Here is a 26023-nt window from a genome sequence, read left to right as displayed (position 1 = left end):
CGCTGGTGGAGAATCCAGCCCTTATTGGCCAGAGGCATCTCTCCTGGGGTGAAGCATTCCTTCCTCATAGTTTTACAAATGTTACCTTAAGAGTCACTGGCATCAGAGACTTCCGGTTGCGGCTATGCGGAGCTAAGCCGCACATTCGGCAGATCCCGCTTTAATAGGACTTCTGGGCTCTTTTAAGGGCCCCAAACGGCGCTGATTCGACGATTCCCGGTGGATAAAGAGGTCTGGAGCAAAACCCCCCGGGATATATGGTGCAGACCCGGAGTGGGGCGAGGAGAAAAACGGCAGCAGCTCCCCTGGAAAAGCGGGGGAAGGTGGACAAAATGGCGGCCGGTGGAGCCCCTGAGGAGTGGAGGCAGTGGGCGGAGGAGCAGCAGGCGGCCCTTCTGCGCTATTTTACGGAGCTGAAAGGGAAGTTGCTGGAATCCCTGAAGGTAATGACTAGTAAGCTGCTGGAGACCCAGACAACCCAGGGTGCAGCGATACTCGAGTTGCAGCAGCAGGCCTCTGAGCGCGAGGATGAGGTGTCGGCCCTCGTGGGGAAGGTGGAGATGCACGAGGCACTCCACAAAAAGTGGCAAGATCGTTTAGAGGAGATGGAGTTTCGATCAAGGAGGAAGAACTTGCGGATCCTGGGCCTCGCGGAGGGGATGGAGGGGTCGGACCTGCCGGCTTATAGGGCCGTGATGCTGAACTCGCTGGTGGGGCAGGATCTTTCCATCTGCCCCTGGAGCTGGAGGGGGCCCACAGAGTACTGGCCAGGAGGCCTAAGGCGAATGAACCCCCGCGGGCGGTGCTGGTGCGGTTCCATCGGTTCAGTGACCGGGGGTGTGTGCTGTGATTGGCCAAGAAGGTGAGGAGCAGCAAGTGGGAGAATTCGGTAGTGCGCGTCTACCAGGACTGGAGTGCGGAGGTGGCTAAGCGGAAGGCTGGGTTCAACCGGACGAAGGCGGTGCTCCACGGCAAGCAGGTGAAGTTCGGCATGATGCCGCCTGCGCGCCTATGGGTCACCTACAAGGACCGGCATTACTATTTTGAGTCCCCGGAGGAGGCGTGGGCCTTTGTGCAGGCTGAAAAGTTGGACTCTAACTAGGGATTGGGGGCTGTGGGGTTTTTTGTATCACTGTTTATGCTGTTGCTGGTTATTCTGTTTGTTTGTTTTTTTCTCTCTCGCTTTCGGATGATGTTGGTTATAGTTTTGTGTCTTAAGGGGGGTGTTGGGGTCTGTGGTTGATCTGTTTTTGTTTGTACGTGGTTGGTGGATGGGGTGGGACTGCTATTTGGGAGTTGCGTTGAGGGGGTGGGGTGGGGCAGTGGGAAAGCGCGGGTTTTCCTCTGGTTTCCCATGCTGCGGGACGAGGGGGGTGGAGCTGGAGGCAAGGGGCGTGGATATCAGATCCGTTTTCCTGCGCTGAAGCGGTGCCAAGGAGCTGATGCAGGGGGGGGGGGGTGACCCCATATCGGGAGGGGTCGGAGTTAGGGCGGGAGCTGCCGGGGTCAGCAGAAGTCAGCTGGCTCACGGGAGTACTATGGAGGGAGTGCCGTGGCTAGGAGGGGTCCTAGCCTTGGGGGGGGGGGGGGGGGGGGGGGGGGTGTGTGGGAGGATACCGGGTTGCTGCTGGATTGGCAAGGGAGGAGCTGGTGTGGATCGGGGGGGGGGGGGGTCGGGGTGAGATTCTATCGCCGTGGGAAACGGGCCGAATGGGTGCTGGCCAGGGGCGAGCAGTCGATGGGCTATGGGGAGTCGACGGGGGAGGGGGGTGGGGTGCCCCCTGATCCAGCTGATCACGTGGAACGCGAGGGGGTTGAATGGGCCGGTTAAGCGGGCCCGGGTGTTTTCGCATCTGAAGGGGCTGAAGGCGGACGTGGCCATGCTCCAGGAGACTCACCTGAAGGTGGCGGACCAGGTTCGTCTGAGGAAGGGGTGGGTGTGGCAGATTTTCGATTCAGGGCTCGACACGAAGAACGGGGGGTGGCAATCCTGGTAGGGAAGAGGGTGGCGTTTGAGGCATCTGAGGTGGTGGCTGATAGTGGCGGCAGATGTGTGATGGTGAGTAAGCTGCAGGGGGAGAGGGTGGTGTTGGTAAATGTGTACGCCCCAAATTGGGATGATGCTGGTTTCAGGAGGCGTATGTTGGGCCGCATTCCTCACCTGGAAGTGGGGGGCCTGATCATGGGGGGGGGGGGGGGGGGGGGGGGCTTCAATACGGTGCTGGATCCCCTTCTGGATCGTTATAGTTTAAGGACAGGCAGGAGGCCGGCGGCGGCCAAGGTGTTGAGGGGGTTTATGGACCAGATGGGAGGAGTGGATCCCTGGAGGTTTGGGAGGCCGAGGGCTCGGGAGTACTCTTTTTTTCTCCCACGTGCACAGGGTTTATTCCCGTATTGATTTCTTTGTCCTGAGTAGGGGACTGGTCCAGAGGGTGGAGGAGGCCGAATATTCGGCTCTAGCGATTTCGGACCATGCTCCGCATTGGGTGGATCTGGAGATGGGGGAGGTGCGGGATCAGCGCCCGCTTTGGCGTCTGGACGTGGGGTTGTTGGCTGATGACGTGGTGTGTAAAAGGGTCCGGGGATGTATCGAGAGGTACCTCAAGGTCAATGATACTGGGGAGGTCCGGGTGGGGATGGTGTGGGAGGCTCTGAAGGCAGTGATTCGGGGGGAGCTGATCTCCATCCGAGCCCATAGGGAGAGGGGGGAGAGGAGGGAGAGGGAGAGACTGGTGGGGGAGCTGTTGAGTGTAGATAGGAGGTATGAGGAGGCCCCGGAGGAGGGTTTGCTGGGGGAGCGGCATAGCCTGCAGGCCAAGTTTGATTTATTGACCACCAGAAAGGCGGAGACACAGTGGAGGAAGGCGCAGGGAGCGGTCTACGAGTATGGAGAGAAGGCGAGCAGGATGCTGGCACATCAGCTTCGCAAGCGGGACGCGGCTAGGGAGATTGGTGGAGTGAAGGATAGGGGTGGGAATGTGGTGCGTCAGGGGGCAGAGGTCAATGGGGTCTTAGGGACTTCTACAGCGAACTGTACCGGTCGGAGCCGCCGGTGGTGGGAGGGGGAATGGAGAGCTTTTTGGACAGGCTGCGATTTCCAAGGGTGCAGGAGGAGCAGGTGGAGGGACTGGGGGCGCCGATCGAGTTGGAGGAGCTGGTCAGTGGGATTGGCCACATGCAGTCAGGGAAGGCGCCGGGACCGGATGGGTTCCCGGTTGAATTTTATAAGAAATACGCGGACCTGTTGGGCCCCCTGTTGGTTCGGACCTTTAACGAGGCATGGGAGGGGGGTGTTTTGCCCCCGACGATGTCACGGGCGCTGATTTCCCTGATCCTGAAGCGAGATAAGGACCTCTTGCAGTGTGGATCATATAGGCCAATTTCACTGCTGAATGTGGATACCAAGCTGCTGGCGAAGATCTTGGCCACTAGTATAGAGGACTGTGTGCCGGGTGATACATGAAGATCAGACGGGTTTTGTGAAGGGGAGGCAGCTGAACACTAACGTGCAACGGCTGCTAAATGTGATAATGATGCCGGCGGCAGGAGAGGCGGAGATTGTGGTGGCATTGGATGCGGAGAAGGCCTTTGATAGGGTTGAGTGGGGGTACTTGTGGGAGGTGTTACAGAGGTTCGGGTTTGGGGTGGGGTTTATTAAATGGGTGAGGTTGCTGTCCGAGGCCCTGATGGCGAGTGTAGCGACAAATGGGAGGAGGTCCGAGTACTTCAGGCTCCACCGTGGGACGAGGCAGGGGTGCCCCCTGTCCCCCTTGCTTTTTGCGTTGGCAATTGAGCCTCTAGCCATGGCTTTCAGGGAGTCGGGGAGGTGGAGGGGTCTGGTGCGGGGTGGGGAGGAGCACTGAGTGTCGCTTTATGCAGATGACTTGCTGCTGTATGTAGCAGACCCGGTGGAGGGAATGCCGGAGGTGATGGAGATTCTTGCTGAGTTTGGGAGTTTCTCGGGCTATGAATTGAACCTGGGCAAGAGTGAGCTGTTTGTTGTACACCCGGGTGATCAGGGGGAGGGGATTGGTAGGCTCCCGCTAAAGAGGGCAGTGAGGAGTATTAGGTACCTGGGGGTTCAGGTGGCTAGGAGTTGGGGACTCTGCATAAGCTTAATTTTACTAGGTTGGTGGAGCAGATGGAGGGGGAGTTTAAAAGGTGGGACATGCTGCCGCTGTCATTGGCGGGTAGAGTGCAGTCCGTTAAAATGACGGTGCTCCCGAGGTTTTTGTTTTTGTTTCAATGCCTCCCCATTTTCATTCCGAGGGCCTTTTTTAGGAGGGTGAACAGCAGCATTCTGGGATTTGTTTGGACGCACGGGACTCCGAGGGTGAGGAGGGTCTTTTTGGAGCGGGGCAGGGATAGAGGGGGGCTAGGGCTGCCCAACCTCTCTGGGTACTATTGGGCGGCTAATGTCTCGATGGTACGCAAGTGGGTAATGGAGGGGAGGGGCAGCATGGAAAAGGATAGAGATGGCGTCCTGCGGAGGCACGAGCCTGGAGGCACTGGTAACGGCGCCGTTGCCGCTCCCTCCAACGAGGTACACTACGAGCCCGGTGGTGGCGGCTACCCTCAAAGTTTGGGGGCAGTGGAGGCGACACGGAGGGGAAGTGGGGGGCTCGGTGGAGGCCCCGCTGCGGGGGAACCACCGGTTTGTCCCAGGGAACATTGATGGCGGGTTCCTGGGGTGGCACAGGGCGGGCATTAGGAAGTTGGGAGACCTGTTCACTGACGGGAGGTTTGCGAGCATGGGTGAGCTGGAGGAGAGGTTTGAGCTCCCCCCAGGGAATATATTCAGGTACCTTCAGGTCAAGGCTTTTGCTAGGCGGCAGGTGGAGGGGTTCCCTTCGCTGCCCCCGCGGGGGGTAAGGGGTCTGATATCTACCAGGTGATGCAGGAGGTGGAGGAGGCGTCGGTAGAGGAGCTGAAGGCTAAGTGGGAAGTGGAGCTGGGGGAGCAGATTGAGGAGGGGACATGGGCAGACGCCCTGGAGAGGGTGAACTCCTCCTCTTCATGTGCGAGGCTTAGCCTCATCCAGTTCAAGGTACTGCACAGGGCTCATATGTCCGGGACGAGGATGAGCAGGTTTTTTGGGGGTGAGGACAGGTGCATTAGGTGTTCGGGGAGCCCAGCGAACCATGCCCATATGTTTTGGGCATGCCCGGCACTGGGGGAATTCTGGCAGGGGGTGGCAATGATGGTGTCGAGGGTGGTAGGGTCCAGGGTCAAGCCAGGCTGGGGACGCGCGATATTTGGGGTTGGGGTGGAGCCGGGAGTGCAGGAGGAGAGAGGCCGATGTTTTGGCCTTTGCGTCCCTAGTAGCCCGGCGGAGGATCTTGCTGCAGTGGAAAGATAGAACATAGAACATAGAACAGTACAGCACAGAACAGGCCCTTCGGCCCTCAATGTTGTGCCGACTCATGATCACCCTACTCAAACCCACGTATCCACCCTATACCCGTAACCCAACAACCTCCCCCTTAACCCTACTTTTATTAGGACACTACGGGCATTTAGCATGGCCAATCCACCTAACCCGCACATCTTTGGACTGTGGGAGGAAACCGGAGCACCCGGAGCAAACCCACGCACACAGGGGGAGGACGTGCAGACTCCACACAGACAGTGACCCAGCCGGGAATCGAACCTGGGACCCTGGAGCTGTGAAGCATTTATGCTAACCACCATGCTACCCTGCTGCCCCTAGATGCGAGACCTCCGAGCGTGGAGACCTGGATCAATGACATGGCGGGATTCATTAAGCTGGAGGGGGTCAAATTCGCCCCGAGGGGGTCGGTACAAGGGTTCTTTAGGAGGTGGCAGCCTTTCCTCGACTTTCTGGCTCAACGATAAGGAACTAGGTCAGCAGCAGCAGCAACCCGGGGGGAAGGGGGGGTCTCAGGGGAGTATTGTTTAAGTTAATTTGCTTATTGTTAATTTATTTTGTTGTTTATTGGGTTTGGGGGTGGGGGGGGTTCGTTACATGCGTTGTTACGGTGCCGGGGGGTGTTTATTATTGTTATTATTATTATTGTTCTGTTGCTATATATTTTTCAAAAATTCCAATAAAAATTATTTTTTTTTAAAAAAATGTCACTGACATCAGATGTCCTCCAAGTCTGTGCAGTGTGAATTCCTCATGCAGAGTATGCCTATTTTTTTATTTCATTGACCGGATGTGGGCATCGCTGTCTAGGCCAGCATTTATTGCCCGTCCCCAATTGCCCTTGAAACAGTGGTGTTGAGCTGTCTCCTTGAACCGATGCAGGTACATCCACAGTGTTGTTAAGGAGAAAGTTCCAGGGTTTTAAAAATGAAAATATGAAAATTGCTTATTGTCACAAGTATGCTTCAATGAAGTTACTGTGAAAAGCCCCTGACCAGCGACAGTGAGGATGCGTGGTATATTTCCAAGTCAGGATAGTGAGTGACTTGGAGGCGAGTCTCCAGGTAGTGGTGTATCCTTCTGATGGTAGCAGTCGTGGGTTTGGAAGATGCTACCGAAGAAACCTTGGTGAGTTTCTGGTGCCAGGAATGAGGTGATAACTTCCCCTTGCAGCTCGTTGGAGGTAGTTTGTTTTCTTCCAAAATTGGACAGCAGTCCTCCTAGTCATGCTGCCCGTACTGACAGCCACTGGCACTGCCACCCAGGCAGCATTGTTGACCCTCCTACTGATCCTCCAACCCCCTCAGGGAAACAGGATGCACCGCTTCTCATCTAAAGCCTCGAGAAGCCTTGTGAGGTCAGCATCCACAAAGTGAGGAACAGGTCTGCGCGCTGCCATGCGTGTGTGTTGCGTGGGAGTGAGTGGTGAGGGAGCGCTTAAAAGCAACTCCCCCTTGTTAGTGGCAAGCTGCTGAGGTGCAAGGTGAGCAAATCAGACTGCGAGGGAGCCAGTAATTTTGAGAATATCGTGGGGGCTTATCTTTGGCACTAAGTGCCATTGAATACGGACCGTGATCTTGCCAAAGCGGCCATAATGAAACACCCTGCCAAACTCACCCAAAACCAGACTTTCAAATTTTTCCATTAGATCGCATTCATCATATTTTCCCAATGTCATTGTAATGTTCTGTGAAACAGGCTTGTGAGCATATGAAAATTTACAGTCCAACTGAAGACAGTGTAAGGTTTAAATCATCAAAAGGGGTTAGGTGTAAAATAAGCAGTTAAAAAGTGGAGATGAGCAAAGTTAAAATAGAATATTCTAACATGAATAGAGATCTGCATTCGAAGATAAAGGGCTCAGTTGAAGTTTAGTCGTTGTGTTTCAAATGGAAAAATTTCAACTGACAAAGATCATAAATGAATAAATCAAAGTGTTTTGTTTCTTTTTACCCAAAAGTAGTAGCCACGAACGCAGAAGGATGAAAGAGAAAAAATAGATTTAAGGAAAGGATGATATTCATTGGAGTTTAGAAGAGGGAGAGGGATCTCATCTCATAAAAAGGGTAGATTCAGAAAAAATGTTTCCAATGGAGGGTGGGGGAAAGGTGGGATCAGGGTATTGAATTTGATCATCAGCCATGATCATAATGAATGGCGGAACAGGCTCGAAGGGCCAAATGGCCTACTCCTCCTTCTATTTTCTATATATGTTTCTACAAAAGGTTGTAAGCTGTATAGGCAGAGAGTAGCCAGTCTTGAAGAATGGGCTGTGTTTAGAGAACTGTGAAAGAAGCAACCCGAGTTCTAACCAACCTCAGAAAAGTGTTCACCGGTTTCAGAAAGCGCAGTTTTGTTACAAACCTTTGATTTCTTTTAGCAATTGAGAGAACCTGGTGAAATACCTACCCTGTTGTTATATAATTAGGATTTTTATAGATTAAGAATCTAGGAGGACTGTTGCCTGTAAAGGGATAGAACATAGAACGATACAGCGCAGTACAGGCTCTTCGGCCTGTTGCACCGACATGGAAAAAAACTAAAGGCCATCTAACCTACACTATGCCCTTATCATCCATATGCTTATCCAATAAACTTTTAAATGCCCTCAATGTTGGCGAGTTCACTACTGTTGCAGGTAGGGCATTCCACGGCCTCACCCACTCTTTGCGTAAAAAACCCACCTCTGACCTCTGTCCTATATCTATTACCCCTCAATTTAAGGCTATGTCCCTCGTGCTAGCCACCTCCATCCGCGGGAGAAGGCTCTCGCTGTCCACCCTATCTAACCCTCTGATCATTTTGTATGCCTCTATTAAGTCACCTCTTAACCTTCTTCTCTCTAACGAAAACAACCTCAAGTCCATCAGCCTTTCCTCATAAGATTTTCCCTCCATACCAGGCAACATCCTGGTAAATCTCCTCTGCACCCGTTCCAAAGCTTCCACGTCCTTCCTATAATGAGGCGACCAGAACTGTACGCAATACTCCAAATGCAGCCGTACTAGAGTTTTGTACAACTGCAACATGACCTCATGGCTCCAGAACTCAATCCCTCTACCAATAAAGGCCAACACACCATAGGCTTCTTCACAACCCTATCAACCTGGGTGGCAACTTTCAGGGATCTATGTACATGGACACCGAGATCCCTCTGCTCATCCACACTACCAAGAATTTTACCATTAGCAAATATTCCGCATTCCTGTTATTCTTTCCAAAGTGAATCACCTCACACTTCTCCACATTAAACTCCATTTGCCACCTCTCAGCCCAGCTCTGCAGCTTATCTATGTCCCTCTGTAACCTGCAACATCCTTCCGCACTGTCTACAACTCCACCGACTTTAGTGTCGTCTGCAAATTTAATCACCCAACCTTCTGCGCCCTAGGTCATTTATAAAAATGACAAACAGCAACGGCCCCAGAATAGATCCTTGTGGTACGCCACTCGTAACTGAACTCCATTCTGAACATTTCCCATCAACTACCACTCTCTGTCTTCTTTCAACTAGCCAATTTCTGATCCACATCTCTAAATCACCCTCAATCCCCAGCCTCCGTATTTTCTGCAATAGCCGACCGTGGGGAACCTTATCAAACGCTTTACTGAAATCCATATACACCACATCAACTGCTCTACCCTCGTCTACCTGTTCAGTCACCTTCTCAAAGAACTCGATAAGGTTTGTGAGGCATGACCTACCCTTCACAAAACCATGCTGACTATCCCTAATCATATTATTCCTATCTAGATGATTATAAATCGTATCCTTTTATAATCCTCTCCAAGACTTTACCACCACAGACGTTAGGCTCACCGGCCTATAGTTACCGGGGTTATCTCTACTCCCCTTCTTAAACAAAGGGACCACATTTGCTATCCTCCAGTCCTCTGGCACTATTCCTGTAGCCAATGATGACCTAAAAATCAAAGCCAAAGGCTCAGCAATCTCTTCCCTGGCTTCCAGAGAATCCTAGGATAAATCCCATCAGGCCCCGGGGACTTATCTATTTTCACCTTGTCCAGAATTGCCAAAACTTCTTCCTACGCACCTCAATGCCATCTATTATAATAGCCCTGGGTCTCAGCATTCTCCTCCACAATATTATCTTTTTCTTGAGTGAATACTGACGAAAAGTATTCATTTAGTATCTCGCTTATCTCCTCAGCCTCACACACAAGTCCCACCCACTGTCCTTGAATAGCCCTACTCTTACCCTAGTCATTCTTTTATTCCTGACATATCTATAGAAAGCTTTTGGGTTTTCCTTGATCCTACCTGCCAAAGACTTCTCATGTCCCCTCCTTGCTCGTCTCAGCTCTCTCTTTAGATCCTTCCTCGCTTCCTTGTAACTATCAAGCGTCCCAACTGAAACTTCACGCCTCTTCACATAGGCCTCCTTCTTCCTCTTAACAAGAGATTCCACTTCTTTGGTAAACCACGGTTCCCTCGCTCGACCCCTTCCTCCCTGCCTGACTGGTACGTACTTATCAAGAACATGTAATAGCTGTTCCTTGAACAAGCTCCACATATCCAGTGTGCCCAACCCTTGCAGCCTACTTCTCCAACCTACACATCCTAAGTCATGTCTAATGGCATCATAATTGCCCTTCCCCCAGCTATAACTCTTGCCCTGCGGGTATACTTATCCTTTCCATCACTAACGTAAAGGTCACCGAATTGTGGTCACTGTTTCCAAAGTGCTCACCTACCTCCAGATCTAACACCTGGCCTGGTTCATTACCCAAAACCAAATCCAATGTGGCCTCGCCTCTTGTTGGCCTGTCAACATATTGTGTCAGGAAACCCTCCTGCACACATAGTACAAAGAACTGACCCATCTAATGTACTCGAACTATATCTTTTCCAGTCAATATTTGGAAAGTTAAGTCTCCCATAACAACTACCCTGTTACTTTCGCTCTTTTCCAGAATCATCTTCGCCATCCTTTCCTCTACATCCCTAGAACTATTAGGTGGCCTATAGAAACTCCCAACAGGGTGACCTCTCCTTTCCTGTTTCTAACCTCAGCCCATACTACCTCGGAAGAAGCGTCCCCCATCTAGCATCCTTTCCGCCACCGTAATACTGTCCTTACTAGCAGCGCCACACCTCCCCCTCTTTGCCCCCTTCTCTGAGCTTACTAAAACACCTAAACCCCGGAACCTGCAACAACCATTACTGTCCCTGCTCTATCCATGTCTCTGAAATGGCCACAAATCGAAGTCCCAGGTACCAACCCATGCTGCCAGTTTCCCCTACCTTAATTCCTATACTCCTGGCATGAAGTAGACACACTCAAACCACCTACCTGAACACTGGCACCCTCCTGCGAAGTCAAATCTGTGCTCCTGACCTCTATACTTTCAATCTCCCGTACCCCAAAACTACAATCCAGGTTCCCAGCCCCTGCTGAATTAGTTTTAAACCCCCCCAAAGAGCACTAACAATCTCCCCCCCAGGATATTGGTGCCCCTTAGGTTCAGATGTAGACCATCCTGTCTATAGAGGTCCCACCTTCCCCAGAAAGAGCCCCAGTTATCCAGAAATCTGAATCCCTCCCGCCTGCCCATCCCTGTAGCCACGTGTTTAATTGCTCTCTCTCCCTATCCTCATCTCACTATCACGTGGCACGGGCAACACCCAGAGATAACAACTCTGTTTGTTCTCGCTCTGAGCTTCCATCTAGCTCCCTAAAGGCCTGCCTGAAACTGTTTAGATGTTTAACTAAACAGAAATATTTGGGGGAATGTTTGTAGGACTACTTTTCAACGTGTAAAATCATGTGTTTAATTTTTTTTGTTAAAAATCATTTTAATTTAATTTAATATTCAAAATCTCCAAAGGTGGTTTGCAATACTTGTTTTCTGACTTCATAAGACCATAAGACCATAAGACATAGGAGTGGAAGTAAGGCCATTCGGATCATCGAGTCCACTCCACCATTCAATCATGGTTGATTTCAACTCCATTTACCCGCCTCTCTCCCCATAGCCCTTAATTCCTCGAGAAATCAAGAATTATCAATTTCTGTCTTAAAGACACTCAATGTCCCGGCCTCCACCGCCCTCTGTGGCAATGAATTCCACAGACCTACCACTCTCTAGGCTGAAGAAATTTCTCCTCATCTCTGTTCTAAAGTGACTCCCTTTTATTCTAAGGCTGTGCCCCCGCGTCCTAGTCTCCCCTGCTAATGGAAACAACTTCCCTACGTCCATCCTATCCAAGCCATTCATTATCTGTACGTTTCTATTAGATCTCCCCTCAACCTCCTAAACTCCAATGAATATAATCCCACGATCCTCAGACGTTCATCGTATGTTAGGCCTACCATTCCTGGATCATCCGTGTGAATCTCCGCTGGACCCGCTCCAGTGCCAGTATGTCCTTCCTGAGGTATGGGCCAAAATTGCTCACAGTATTCTAAATGGGCCTAACTAGTGCTTTATAAAGCCTCAGAAGTACACCCCTGCTTTATATTCCAAGCCTCTTGAGATAAATGACAACATTACATTTGCTTTCTTAATTACGGACTCAACCTGCAAGTTACCTTTAGAGAATCCTGGACTAGGACTCCCAAGTCGTTCAGCCGTTGATCTTCTCCTAATTACCACCTGCCATATCTCAACACCTATACCACCCCTCCCCGAACACTATGTCCCCATACTCTGTCAACCTGACCCCTCCTCTTTTCAAGGCCACATGCACCCTGACTTTCTGGGACTACTCCATGAGATCATCCAATGTGCCCCCATGGATTTTCAGCTCCTGATCTACTGGATACAGGTGCCTCGCCTGACTACCATGCCCCACCCACAGGACTGAATTCTTTCCTGCTCTATGTATGCACCATGCTAGGCACATTCTTCAATGCCCAGAGAGGCCCTCCCCACCCAAGACATGCCATGCAGAGCCCACTAACAGCTCCAGAGAAATCTGCTTAATATGTCCCAATAGCGAGCCTCACAAGTGTTTTCAAACTTTTGTATCTTCTGCCCAATGGAAAGTTGGAAGAGTGAGTATGCCAGGTGGGAGGGGTCTTTGATCTTATTCCTCCTTGGCCAGTCTTACAGCCCTTTCCCAAAGGCAGTCTTTCACTACTGCACTTTGTTCCTTGGCTGTCTCAGTCCTACTGCGTTTTCCCCTTGCCCTCCTGAGTTCAATCACCCCACCCGTCTTGCATCCGTCTCCCCCATCCCCCTCAACCCGCTGGTATTGTCTCCTGTGCCCAGTCCTTACAGTCCGCAAACAGACCAGACTAATTTGGAGGGTGATGCGACCATCAATTCACACAAGACGATTAGTAGAAGTGAACAGTGGTTTTAATATGCTCGATCTGTGCCTGCCTGCGACTGCTCTCTACTGAGTGCCGCCTACAGGCTTACAGGTTTTATATACCACCCGAGGGGGCGGAGCCACAGGCGGGGCCCACAAGGGCACCAACACAGTAGTGGTGAATTGTAATAGCATATGTTCACTACAGGGGGGAATGCGATTCAGTGAGCAAGCCTTTTAATGAGCTATTCATGAGATGCAAATTAATTGCAAACGTGGTTCCTGACATGGAACAGCGGGAAACTGAACTCGCCTTTAACCCACCAAGTTAGAGAAACAAAATTCTGAACTAATTTCCTGCTGGCGGGAAACTGACTTTGTCTATCACGCCAAATTTTGGTGATCTGCCCGCCATGATTCTCTCTGCTAGCAGGAGCAGATATTTCCGCCCAGTTTAGTTTCTCTGCCATTCCTTATTCTCATATAAATACTCCTGTCTCTGCTTGTCATTTGTCTTTGTTAATATTTTACTTTAACATACCTATACAATATTTTACTTAGTCTGTTTTTTTGTTTCTTGATTGTTTACTTCATATTCTATTTTCCCTTTCTTTATCCGTTTCTTGGTCCTCTTTTGTTGAATTCTGAAGTGCTTCTACTCCTCAGGTTTACTGCCATTTTAGCAGCTATATAAGCCTAATATATGTCTAATACATATCTAATCTTTGATCTAATACATTCTAACTTCTTTTGTGAGCCATGGTTGGATTACTTTGCTGTGAGTAAATAGTTGTTTACGATGTCGGATGATGAACCGTGATTCGATTATAGGGATACTGCTTTTTTGATTGGATTGGATTGGGTTTGTTTATTGTCACGTGTACCGAGGTACAGTGAAAAGTATTTTTCTGCAAGCAGATCAACAGATTATTAAGTACATGAAAAAAAAAAGAAAAGCAAATACATAATAGGGCAACACAAGGTACACAATGTAACTACATTGACACCGGCATCGGGTGAAGCATACAGGGGGTGTAGTGTTAATCAGGTCAGTCTATAAGAGGGTCGTTTATGAGTTTGGTAACAGTGGGGAAGAAGCTGTTTTTGAGTCTGTACATGCGTGTTTTTCAAACTTTTTTTTTTTAAATCATTTTTATTGAGAAATTTTGATTTATACAACATTGACGCACCTTAGTAAAACCGAAATAACAATAATATTAACAATCATATACATTCGCCCCATCCCCATGAACAACCCAGCATTTTAACAACAACGCATATTAACACACTATAAAGTTACAGATAAACACTACAATAATGCCCCCCCCCCCCCCCCCCCCCCCCCACCCCCCCCCCCCGGGTTGCTGCTGCTATTGACCCATTGTACCTATCTCGGAGCCAGGAGTCCAAAAAAGGCTGCCATCGTTTATAGAACCTTGTATTGATTCCTCAGGGCAAATTTGACCTTTTCCAATTTTATAAATCCCGCCATGTCACTGATCCAGGTCTCCACACTTGGGGGCCTGCATCCTCCATTGTAAAAGAATCCTTCGGACGGGCTACTAGGGACGCAAAGGCCAGGACACCGGCCTCTTTCGCCTCTGCACTCCCGGCTCTACCGCACACTCCAAAAATCGCGAGTCCCCACCCTGGTTTGACCCTGGATCCAACCACCCTCGACACCGTCCCCGCCACCCCCTTCCAGAATTCTTCCAGTGCTGGGCATGCCCAGAACATATGGGCGTGGTTCGCAGGACTCCCCGAACATCTGGTGCACCTGTCCTCACCCCGAAGACCCTACTCATCCTAGTCCCGGACATGTGGGCCCGGTGCAGCACCTTAAATTGGATGAGACTAAGCCTCGCACATGAGGAGGAAGAGTTGACTCTGTCCAAGGCATCCGCCCAAGTCCCGTCCTCTATCTGCTCCCCGAGTTCCTCCTCCCATTTAGCCTTCAGCTCCTCCACTGACGACTCCTCCACCTCCTGCATTACCTTATAGATGTCAGACACCTTCCCCTCTCCTACCCACACCCACGAAAGCACTCTGTCCATCGCCCCCTGCGAGGCAGCAAAGGGAATCCCTCTACCTGTCGCCTAGCAAACGCCTTTACCTGCAGGTATCTGAACATGTTCCCCTGGGGAAGGCCAAATTATCTCAGTTCCCCCAGGCCCGCAACCTCCCGCCAATAAACAGGTCCCTCAATTTGCTGATGCCCGCCCTTTGCCACCCCCTGAATCCCCCATCCGTGTTCCCCGGGATGAACCGATGGTTGCCACCCAGTGGAGCCTCCATCGAGGCCCCTGCTTCCCCCCGATGCCGTCTCCATTGTTCCCAGATTCTTAGGGTCGCCGCCACCACCGGGCTCGTGGTAAACCTCTTAGGGGAGAGCGGCAACGGTGCCGTTACCATGCACCCAGGCTCGTACCTCTACTGTTTCAAACTTTGTATCTTTGCCCAACGGAAGAAGTTGGAAGCGTGATAAGCGGGTGGGCGGGGTCTTGATTATGATGCCAGCTTTCCCCAGGCAGCAGGAGGTGTGTTGGAGTCAATGGATGGGAGGCAGGTTCATGTAATGGACTGGGCCTGTGTACCTGACTCTCTGAAGTTTCAGATCTGGGGCCGAGCAAGAGTGTCATACCAGACGTGATGCAGCCAGGTAGGATGCTTTCTATGGTGCATCTGTAAAGTTGGTAAGAGTTAATATGGACATGCCGAATTTCCTCAGTTTCCTGAAGAAGTATAGGCACTGTTGTGCTTTCTTGGTGGTAGAGTCGACGTGGGTGGACCTGGACAGAGTTTTGGTGATGTGTACCCCTAGGAATTTGAAACTGTTAACCATCTCCACCTCGGCCCCATTGATGCCGACAGGGGTGTACAGTACTTTGCTTCCTGAAGTCAATGACCAGTTCTTTAGTTTTTCTGGCATTGAGGGATCGATTGTTGTCGCTGCACCACTCAATGAGGTTCTCTATCTCCCTCCTGTATTCTGACCTGTCATTATTCGAGATCCGACCAACTATGGTGTATGTCACCAAACTTGTAGATGGAGTTGGAACCAAATTTTGCCATGCAATCATGTGCGCAGAGGGAATATAGTACGGGGCTAAGTACGCAGCCTTGTGGGGTCCCAGTATTGAGGACTATTGTGGAGGAGGTGTTGTTGTTTATTCTTACTGATTGTAGTCTGTGGGTCAGAAAGTCGAGGATCCGGTTGCAGAGTGAGGATAAAATCCTAAATTTTGGAGCTTTGATATGAGCTTGACTGGGATTATGGTGTTGAATGCAGAGCTGCAGTCATAAATAGGGTCTGATGTAGGAGTCCTTGTTGTCGAGATGCTCTGGGAAGAGTGTAGGGCCAGGGAGATGGCATCTGCTGTGGACCGGTTACGGTGGTATGCGAATTGCAGTGGATCAAGGCGTTCTGCAAGTATGGAGTTGATGTGCTTCATGACCAACTTCTCGAAGCACTTCATTACGACTGATGTCAGGGCCACCGGACGGTAGCCATTGAGGCACATTGCCTGGTTCTTCTTTGGCACCGTTATGGTGGTAGTCTTCTTGAAGCAGGTGGGGACCTCAGAGCGGAGTAGGGACAGATTAAAGATGTCCTCAAACACATCTGCCAGCTGGTCCGCGCAGGCTCTTAGTGCACGACCAGGGAGATAGATATATATATATATATATATATATGTATGTATATAAACGACTTGGATGTTGGAACGGAAAAGGTTTGCCAATGGTGCCAAACCTGGCGGTGTGGCCAAATGCAAGGATGATACCATTTGATCGCACCAGGATTTAGATAGTCTAGTCCAATGGGCAGACAAGTAGCAAATGGATTTGAAAATATAAAGTGTGAGGTGAATAGTTGTGGCAGAAGAAATAAGGAGAGACAATTTGGGTTCAAATGGCACAATTACTAAAAATGTGCAAGGGCAGAAGTCCAGGTTCACATGCAGATCTTTGAAGTTGGCAGGACATATTTAGACATTAATTAGCTGCACCTATGGGGCCATGGGCTACTAAATGGGCCATTGAGCACAAAAGCAGATAAATTAGGCTGAACCATTCTAAAGCCCTGGCTAGGCCACAATTATTGTAGAACTGCATTGAATTCTGCTCACCACACTTTGGGAAGGATGTGAGGGTCCTTGAGAGCATGCAGAGAAGATCTAACAATGACTTTAGGATGAATGATTTTAGCTACAAGGTTAATTTGAAAATTTGGGGTAGTTCCCCTTTCAGCAAAGGAGATTGAGGGAAGATTTTATGGAGTTATAAAAGATTATGACAAGGCTAGATAAAGTAGACAAACAAAGGTAATTTATATTTGCTGATCAACGAGGCGATATAGATTTAAGATCTGGGGAAATAGTTATGGAACAAAAGTGTAGAAATCTATTAAGGAATACTGAGGTCCATAAATGTTATATTACCTATGCTAGATAGGGTCCTCCTTATTTTACCAGTACCTACAAGAAGGATCCCATGGAAAAAAAATATTCTGAAGGATATATTGGGCAAGATCTTCTGGCAGTTCATGCGTTGGGATCTTCTGGTCCCGCAAACAACACACAACCACCCGCCGAGGCTGCACTCAGGCTCATTTCCTGCACTAACAAGCTCAGTTCACAGTACAGGAAGACATCAGGGTGCCATTTCTAACGCCCCACCCAATTGAGGGGTACTCGAAGCCCCGCATCCCACATCATGAGGGCTTGTCACGGGCAAGATGCCAGCCGAGCACCGCGGTGGTGCCAGGGCATCCAGGTGACAGTGCCAGGGTGTCATCCTGCTCAGAGCCTGACCACATGGGGGCCCCCGATCACTTGGGAGACACTACTCCAAGTGTCGGTATGCCTGGTCCATGTTTGTGGAAACAGTGTTAAATGACGTCTGTTTGGGTATCTCCGGCGTGAACGTATTTAAGTTAGTTTAACTGCACACTTAAATATGCAAATCTGAACCCCACCCATTTAGGGTGAGATCCAGATCACGACGCCTCCTGAGATCTCGCATTGCATAATGAGCTTCGCAAACTCGTTTACTGGCTTCGGCACGTCGAGGCCATTAGATTGCGCCCTTTGTCTCCTGGTGCCAGGTCCCTTAGAAGAGAGGAAACGTCCTTGTGACACCCACCCTGTTGAGCTTTGCAAGAAATTCTGCTCACACACGTAAATGACCTTCCCAACACAGTTATGCCAAACTTACCGTAACAAACCATCAAAAACATTCTCAATAAAAGTTACAGCAAAATTATAATTTTTTACAGATCCTATTCACAACTAAATTCAGTGTCTCTTTTTGGCTTAAACTATTTCTAACTAAAGAGTCACCACACCATTCCTTCTGTTTAACTCACTTTAGATTTGGCTTCAGGCCCTGTGTGAAACAAAAAATGTGACACGGTTGGATTTTCCCTTTGTCCTTTGCCATAGGAAAATGCCTGACACTCACTCAATAGCTCAAAAGCTTAGTTGAAATCAGGAGCCTAACAGTAGTTGATATCATCAGTTTGAGTCAATGCTTTTTTCCTCCCCTGAACTCTTCCTATAACAATAGGATTTATAAATTTTGTGATTCAACAGACAAATCCAGTTGCCATATTAAATTATTCCTAAAATAGCATTTTACCGAATAAGTTTTCTTCTAGCCATTGCTGCAGCTCTATGAGATTCATATTCCACAAATGCAAATCCACGATTCTTCGTTTTGTCAGTGGCACTGGGATAGACAATAACATCAACGACACCTTCAGTAACCTTCTTCATCTCCTCAAGGATTTCTTCCTTTTTTTTCTCTTTTGGAATTGCACCAATGAACAATCTGCAGTTATCCAAGCTAACACAAACACCAATAAATTTTCCAGGTCGAATTTCGTAATTGTTAAGCATTTTGATTGCATTCTGAGCTTCTTCTCTTGTAGTATACATTACAAAAGCATAACCTCGATTCTCACCACTAAATTCCATCATCAGCCTAAATTCATAGATTTTCCCTGCTCGTTGAAACACAGGTACCAGTTCATCTTCATACATGTCTCGTGGAATCTTTCCTACAAACACTTCACATCCTCGAGGTGGTGGAGGGCCTTCCCAACCTGTTAAAGCAGAAGATGTATTTAATCATTTGGTACAATTAGCATCAGATTAATTAATAGATTAGGGATTATACTAGAATGAATAAACTACAAGATTAACCATAGCGATATAAAATGGATTGCTTTTTAATGCCGCAAAATTTCAAATTTAATATTGATTTGCAGTAAATCATTTCTAAATAGGATAACAAAAATAGATATATTTACGAAATGTTCTTGTTAAGTTTTGGTATGAGCATAAATTCCTCTTCCTCAAATTATGTTGTCCCTTTTTCTCAAATCAAGCACTAACCATAATTAACCATATGGTGAGCCAATAATCTTTGGAGTTATCCAAAACCTCCCTCAAATAGCCATTGCAAAATGCATATTAATTCTGTCTGGGAATTTACATCAACCCAAAGAGCTCTTTATACTGTTATATAAAACAAATTCCCTGACTTTTTGCAAAGGTATATCCTGAATGAGCTAGTCCGCATTGAACACCACTTCGAGGAAGCACAGAGGCATAAAGGGCAGAGAATGTACTCAAGTGAAGGATTTTAATGGCCATCTGTTGCATCATTACTGACCAAACTGGGAAATTCCTGAAGGACATATCTGCTATACTGGAATTGTGGCAGTTGGTGAGAACTAATTGAAAGAAAAAAACCTAACTTGACCTCAGCTCACCATCTACTTCTTGCAGAAATATCTGTCCATGACAGTATTGGCAAAGTGGCCACCATATAGTCTTTGTTGAGATAAAGTCACAGATCTACACTGACGATACCTTCCATCATGTTTTGTGGCACTACCACTGTGCTAAATCGGATAGTTTCAGGTCAAATCAAGCAACTCAAATATTGGCATTCTCTACGAGGTGCCAGTAGAATTGTGCTCCATTGCAATCCCTAACCTCAAGAGTTCAGCATATCTCTTGCTCTACCATTACCATGAAGCCAAGTGACCAACTCTGAAGCAATGAATAAAGGATAGCAAGTCAAAAACAGCACCAAACATACCCCCAAAAAATGTGAAACTACAACACAGACCTACAACATACAAAGCTGTGGAAATAGTATGCTACAGGCAAAGCTACGCAATCCCATAACAAATAGGGCAAATGAAATCTCAGAGATCTGCCACATCCAGTTATGATTGGCCTCCATTGCTACTTTTATTAATTAAATCTGGTTATTAAGTAAATCTGTCTAGTGCTAATCTGCCCCTGGATGAGGCCTTGCAAACATGACCGTTGACTATCAAGCACCGTGTGAATGTGGCGTCAGGATATTTAAATGAGACAAATATCATTATCTCACAGACTTACAATCGGCCCGGTGATTTGGGGCTCCCCCAGGATTCATTTGTCGTCCGGGGACAACACGGTGGCCGAATAGTGCCAAACATGTTTCCTTCCACATCATGAGCTTTTCTTTTCTGCAAAACCTTTGATGTAGCCCCTTATTAAATGCCTTCTGGAAATCCATGTACAGTATGTCTACAGGATCCCATTGATCCACAGAGCATGTTACTCCTTCAAAAACTCAAATACGTTGGTGAAGCATCCTTCACTTTCACAAAACCATGCTGTTATCAATTAGCTTGAGTTTTTCTAAGTGCCCAGGTGTAATTTCTTTAATAATTAATTCTAATACCTTCACAACACAAATCAAGTCAACTGGCCTATAGGTTCTCTCGCCCTCCCTCCCCCTCCACACGCTCTCTCCCTCCCCTTCTGCATGTTCTTTCTCCCCCTCCGCACGCTCGCTCCCTCCCCCTCCACGCTCGCTCCCTCCCCCTCCTCCACGCTCGCTCCCTCCCCCCTCCACGCTCTCTCTCTCTCTCGCTCTCTACCCATCTTCCTCTGCGCTTGATCTCTCTTTCTCCCTCCCTCCCGACCACACCTTCTCACTGTGTTCTCTTTCTCTTCCTCCCCTCCGTACCCTCTCACTGTATACCATCTACAAGATGCATTGCAGGAGCTCAGCAACGTTCCTTAGGCAGCACATTCCATACCCACGATAATTACCATTTAGAAGGAGAAGAGCAGCAGTTGCCTGGAGACAGCATCACCTGGGAGGTTTTCCTCCAAGTCACTCACCATAATACTTGGAAATTCATTGCTCTTCCTTCACTTCCGCTGGGTCAAAATCATGGAATTCCTTCCCGAACAGCAGTGTGTGTGCCCCCACACCCCAGGGACTGCAGCAGTTCACGAACGCAGCTCACGACCACCTTCTCAGGGGTAACTAGGGTGGGCAATAAACGGTAGCCAAGCCAGTGATGACCACGTCTCAAATTAAATCAAAAAACGTCCTCGTGACTTCACTGAGCATAGTGGTTAGCACAGTTGCTTCACAGCTCCAGGGTCCCAGGTTCGATTCCCGGCTGGGTCACTGTCTGTGTGGAGTCTGCATGTTCTCCCCATGTCTGCGTGGGTTCCTCGGGTGCTCCGGTTTCCTCCCACAGTCCAAAGATGTGCAGGTTCGGTGGATTGGCCATGCTAAATTGCCCTTAGTGTCCCAAGTAAAGGTTGGGTGGGGTTACTGGGATAGAGTAATGGTGTGGGCTTGGGTAGGGTGCTCTTTCAAGGGCCAGTGCAGACTCGATGGGCCGATTGGCCTCCTTCTGCACTGTAAATTCTATGTCCTCTGCCTTTAGTCCTAATATGTTTCTCAGCACCCTTCCCCTGGTGATTTAAGTTCCTTCATTCCCTTTTTCGTGAAGATGGACACAATATCTGTTCGGTGCTTTCACTATTTCCTTAATAACACTATTAATTTCCCAGAATCACTCTCCAAGGGGACCCATGCTCACTTCAGTTACTCTTTGCCTTTATTAATACCTTTATCACCTGATTTTATATTCTAACTGGCTTTAGCTCATGCTCCAATTTCTCTCTCCATACTAATTTTTATGGTCATTCTTTGCTAGTTTTTAAACTTCTATTCAGCCTGTAATCTCCACTAATCTTTGCAGAATTCTTTCAATCTTTCTAATCTCCTAGAGCCTTTGTTTTGTCACTGGAATGTATCTTTGCTGATGTTATAAAATCGCTTCTTAAATGTTTAAAATTCTACTGACCTACCCCTGAACTCATTTCCCCAACTCACTTTTACTAGCTCCATTTTCATACCCTTGCAATATTTAAGTTTAAAACACTAATCTTAGATGCACTCTTCTCTTCCTCAAACTAAATGGAAATTCAATCATGTATGAAGACTGATACCCAAAAGCTCCTTTACTATGAGATTATTAATTCACCCTGGCTCATTGCACACCACTGTAGAACAGCCTGCTCTCTGGTGGCTCTGGAACTTGCGACTAACAAGTTGTCCCAAAAACATGAACTAATTTTACAGACTACCTTTACTAATCTGATTGTCCCATCTATATTTATATTAAAATCACCCAAGATTTTAGTGCCTTTCTTAGAAACACCGATGTTTGCAGCCATCTTTACTATTAGGCCTGTAACTACTCCGACAACTTACTTCTTCTCTTTGCTATTTCTCCCTCAACTATACAAATTGTATATTGACCTTTAGAACCAAGGTCATCACTCACTACTGTATTAATGTCATCCTCATCATCCTTCCTAGCTTCTGCCCTCACAAAATCTAAAGTAACCTTGAATATTCAGATCCCAGCATTAGGCACACTGCAGCCACGATGCTAATGATCATCACATCATCCATATTTATTTCTGTTTGAGCTGACAATTCACTTGTTTGAAGTCGAGCTGTAGCCATGAAGTCATTGAACTATGGAAGGGTCTTGAGGGGTGAATGGCTTATTCCTGCAAATGTTTTCAATTTTTATCTCATCCACTATTTCAAATATCTTCTGTTTTTCTTGGGGAGCATCTTCTTGTTTGGTGAAGACATTTTAAAAATAAATTTAGAGTACCCAAATATTTTTTTCCAATTAAGGAGCAATTTAGCATGGCCAATCCACCTAACCGCACATCTTTGGGTTGTGCGGGTGAAACCATGCAGACATGGGGAGAATGTGCAAACTCCACACGGACAGTGACCCTGGCCGGGTTCGAACCTGCGTCCTCAGTGCCGTATGCAGCAGTGCTAACCACTGTGCCACCGTGCTGCCCTGTTGTTTGGTAAAGACAGGTGCAACATCCTAATTTTCTATCTCAGCCATGTCCCTCCATTCCATATTTATAGGGCGTGATTCTTCAGAAAGATTTCTAAGTTGTGGTAGCAAGCGGGAAGGGCTTAAGTGGTTTCTCGCCATGCTACGGCAAGATCCCGATTTTGCCTACGGGAGTGGGGCCTGTTGCATTGCAAACACTTAGCGCCCGGCGTGGTTCTCATTTTTCGCCTCTCCTGCTATTCACGGACTCGTTGTGCTCGGAGGAGAGCGCCCATGAGGCCAGGAACTCGTGCTCATTTCTTTTAGGTCCCTAATCATTCCCACTCCTCTTTTTACACCTTTTTATTATTTATTGTTACACATGATTTTGGATTAGATTTTATATTAGTCTGTTCCATATATTCTCTTTGTTTTTTCACTTTCCCGCTGACCTTCTAAATTCAGCCTGGTTCTCACTTAATGTTATTCCACCTAACATCTGACCATCCGCTAACCATTTCAACTGTTACGATGTTAGTTTCAAGAACTCCATCTGAGCATGACCTATGAAAGCCTGAAGTTACTTCCAGCTGAATAGACATTAAGCAGCACCAGTTATGTTTTTTTCCACCAGCTGAGTTTTGTTTCAGTGTTAGACATTAGTTTACAAGTGAGATGGTTTTGACATACTGCTGATTCTGCTACTTAAAATCAAAGACAAAACCGATTCTGTGCCCATGGTAAGCTGGCTGTGACGAAAAGGCTCTTCAAATCACAGGAATTTAGAGTGCAGGAGGCCATTCGGCCCATCGAGTCTACACCGGCCCTTGGAAAGAGCACCCTACCAAGCCCGCACCTCCACCCTATCCCCGTAACCCCACTGAAGGGAACCAGCTATTTCTGATAGATAAAGGTCATTGATTTAGCCATTTTAATGTAAATACTAAAGCCCAGTTTTGATATCCATTTTAAAATTGATTTTATCATAAGACATCAAGCATAACTTTAGATTACAAAAACAACACAGCTTGCAAGAAACAAAAGCACAGAATTTGAAACATCTACAGGCTAGCTAGAAGCTAATGCAACATTTTTACTGAAGGTTAAACTGATATTATAAACTGTCCATTGTTCTAATGAACAGACTTGCAAAAGTTCAAATTAATTTCTATGACCACAATCTGATCACGGTCAAATAAGCACCATGATAACATGAATCTACCATTGTTCAGAATGAATAATATAACAGTCAGCAGAAAAACCAGCAGAAACCAGAGCTGATTAAAAGTATAACTAACATTCCAAAACACGACAAGCATCTAAAAAGCAACAAATCTGCAGCTATGTTGCATATTGATAATTGACAACTGACCATCCACCAAATGCATTTGAGATTCATCCAAGCCAATCAGCACATGACAAGGGTAGGGACAGATGGAGTCAGACTGATAGCATTTTCCTTAAAGATAGATGTCTGGGCAGCCATTTTCCATCCAGGATCACTCTACACCTTTTACTTAACTATTCGCTATCCTAAATTTGTATTTCATATTTCCACTCTAAATCTTAAAGTCTGTGCAAGCTGTTTTGCTTTCAGCAAGACACCATTACTGTATTTTGAAAGTTAAATCGGTTTGTAAACTACTACGTTGATATATCTCTTAAAGTGTTCTGCTGGCAAGAGCTTTATTGAGAACATTTGATTTATAACCACAAGGAGATCTCAAACTTTCAATTATAATCAATTAGACACAATAAAAGATTTAATTTCGCACCCGAGACGTGTACCTTAAATTTCTACTGAGTTCAAAGTGTATACGAGACTATGCTTAAACCGCATGGTAGATTTTACAACCCACCTTACCTTACCTTTTCGACACTAAGGACAATTAGCATAGCCAATTCACCTACCCCAGCACATCTTTGGACTGTGGAGGAAACCGGAGCACCAGTGACAGAGAAAATACTTCAAAGAGGTGACGCTCTTCAAAGAAGGAGGAAGAGGAGGGCTTCTCCACTGAGGCCCTGTCCTAAAAGGTTTCTGGGAACTTTAAGGGAACCATATTTTTTCTAGGGGTCAGCAGGTGCCACCTCGAACATGTTTTTTTTTAAAATTGAGGTATTTGTAACAACAACATAAGGAACAGTGTACATACAAATATAAACATAGTGCAAATGCCGTCATCCTCTCACAGGTCCCAACTTTCTTACACATTAATCTAAGCGAAACCCTCCCCCCTTGTCTGCTGAGTTAGGTTTTCCTCTCTTGACCCTCTCAGGGCGAACTTGATTTTCCTCCAGACGAGAGAAAGCCAGCCATGTCAGTAAGCCAGGTTTCTAACTTCGGGGGCTTTGAGGTCCCTCCAAGCTAATAATTGGACATGACTACCGCAAACCCCTGCCAGAATCCCCTAAGCTGTCGGGCATACCCAGACATGTGAACATGGTTTGCTGATCCTCCCGTACACCTTGCACGCCAGTCTTCTGTCCCAAAGAATCTGCTCATCCGGGCCACTGTCATGTGTGCCCGGTGAACGACCTTAAATTGTATCAGGCTGAGCCTAGCATATGATGTGGACGCATTGACTCTACTCAACGCATCCGCCCAGAGACCATCCTCTATCTCTCCTCCTAACTCCTCTTCCTATTTGTGTTCAGCTCCTCGGTCTGCGTTCCTCTGACCTCATGAGTTCTTTATAGATATCCGAAACCCTCCCCTCTCCCACCCATACACTGGAAACTACCCGGTCCTGTATCCCTATTGGTGGTAGGAGTGGGAAGATTCCCTCTCGTCATTCCCTCCCGTCAATTCAATTTCTCCTCCAGCTCCCTCAGGCTGGGAAAGCTCCCCTCTGTGAACAGATCTCCCATCCTCTCGATCCCTGCTCTTTGCCATCTCCGAACCCTCCATCCAGCCTCCCCGAGGAAACCGATGATTATTGCTGATTGGAGACCAGACCAATGCTCCCTCTGCTCCACATGTTTCCTCCATTGCCCCCATACTCTCAGGGCCACCACCACCACGGGGCTGGTGGAGTAACGTGCGGGTGGGAATGGCAGAGGGGCCGTTACCAATGCCCCCAAACTCGTGCCCTTACATGATGCTGCCTCTTACTCGCTCCCACACCGACCACCCCCCACCACCCACTTCCTAACCATGGCTATATTTGCCGTCCAA

General features: G+C 47.8%; 1 protein-coding gene across 5 annotated transcripts in view; it reads right to left on the bottom strand.

Moving 5' to 3' along the window:
• The window catches only part of rbm46 (RNA binding motif protein 46), a 120818-nt gene that overhangs the window by 51623 nt on the left and 43172 nt on the right, over positions 1-26023 (bottom strand). For all 5 annotated transcript variants that reach the window (XM_038792273.1, XM_038792272.1, XM_038792274.1 and 2 more), the window contains one exon: positions 18307-18771. In XM_038792273.1, coding sequence (XP_038648201.1) covers positions 18307-18771 — 465 coding nt within the window. The remainder of the gene's footprint in view (positions 1-18306; positions 18772-26023) is intronic.

Source organism: Scyliorhinus canicula, chromosome 3 (genome assembly GCF_902713615.1).
Source record: "Scyliorhinus canicula chromosome 3, sScyCan1.1, whole genome shotgun sequence".
In the NCBI taxonomy this organism is placed as follows: domain Eukaryota; kingdom Metazoa; phylum Chordata; class Chondrichthyes; order Carcharhiniformes; family Scyliorhinidae; genus Scyliorhinus; species Scyliorhinus canicula.
Note: the sequence above shows the minus strand (reverse complement) of the source record. Positions and strands in the feature narration are given on the sequence as shown.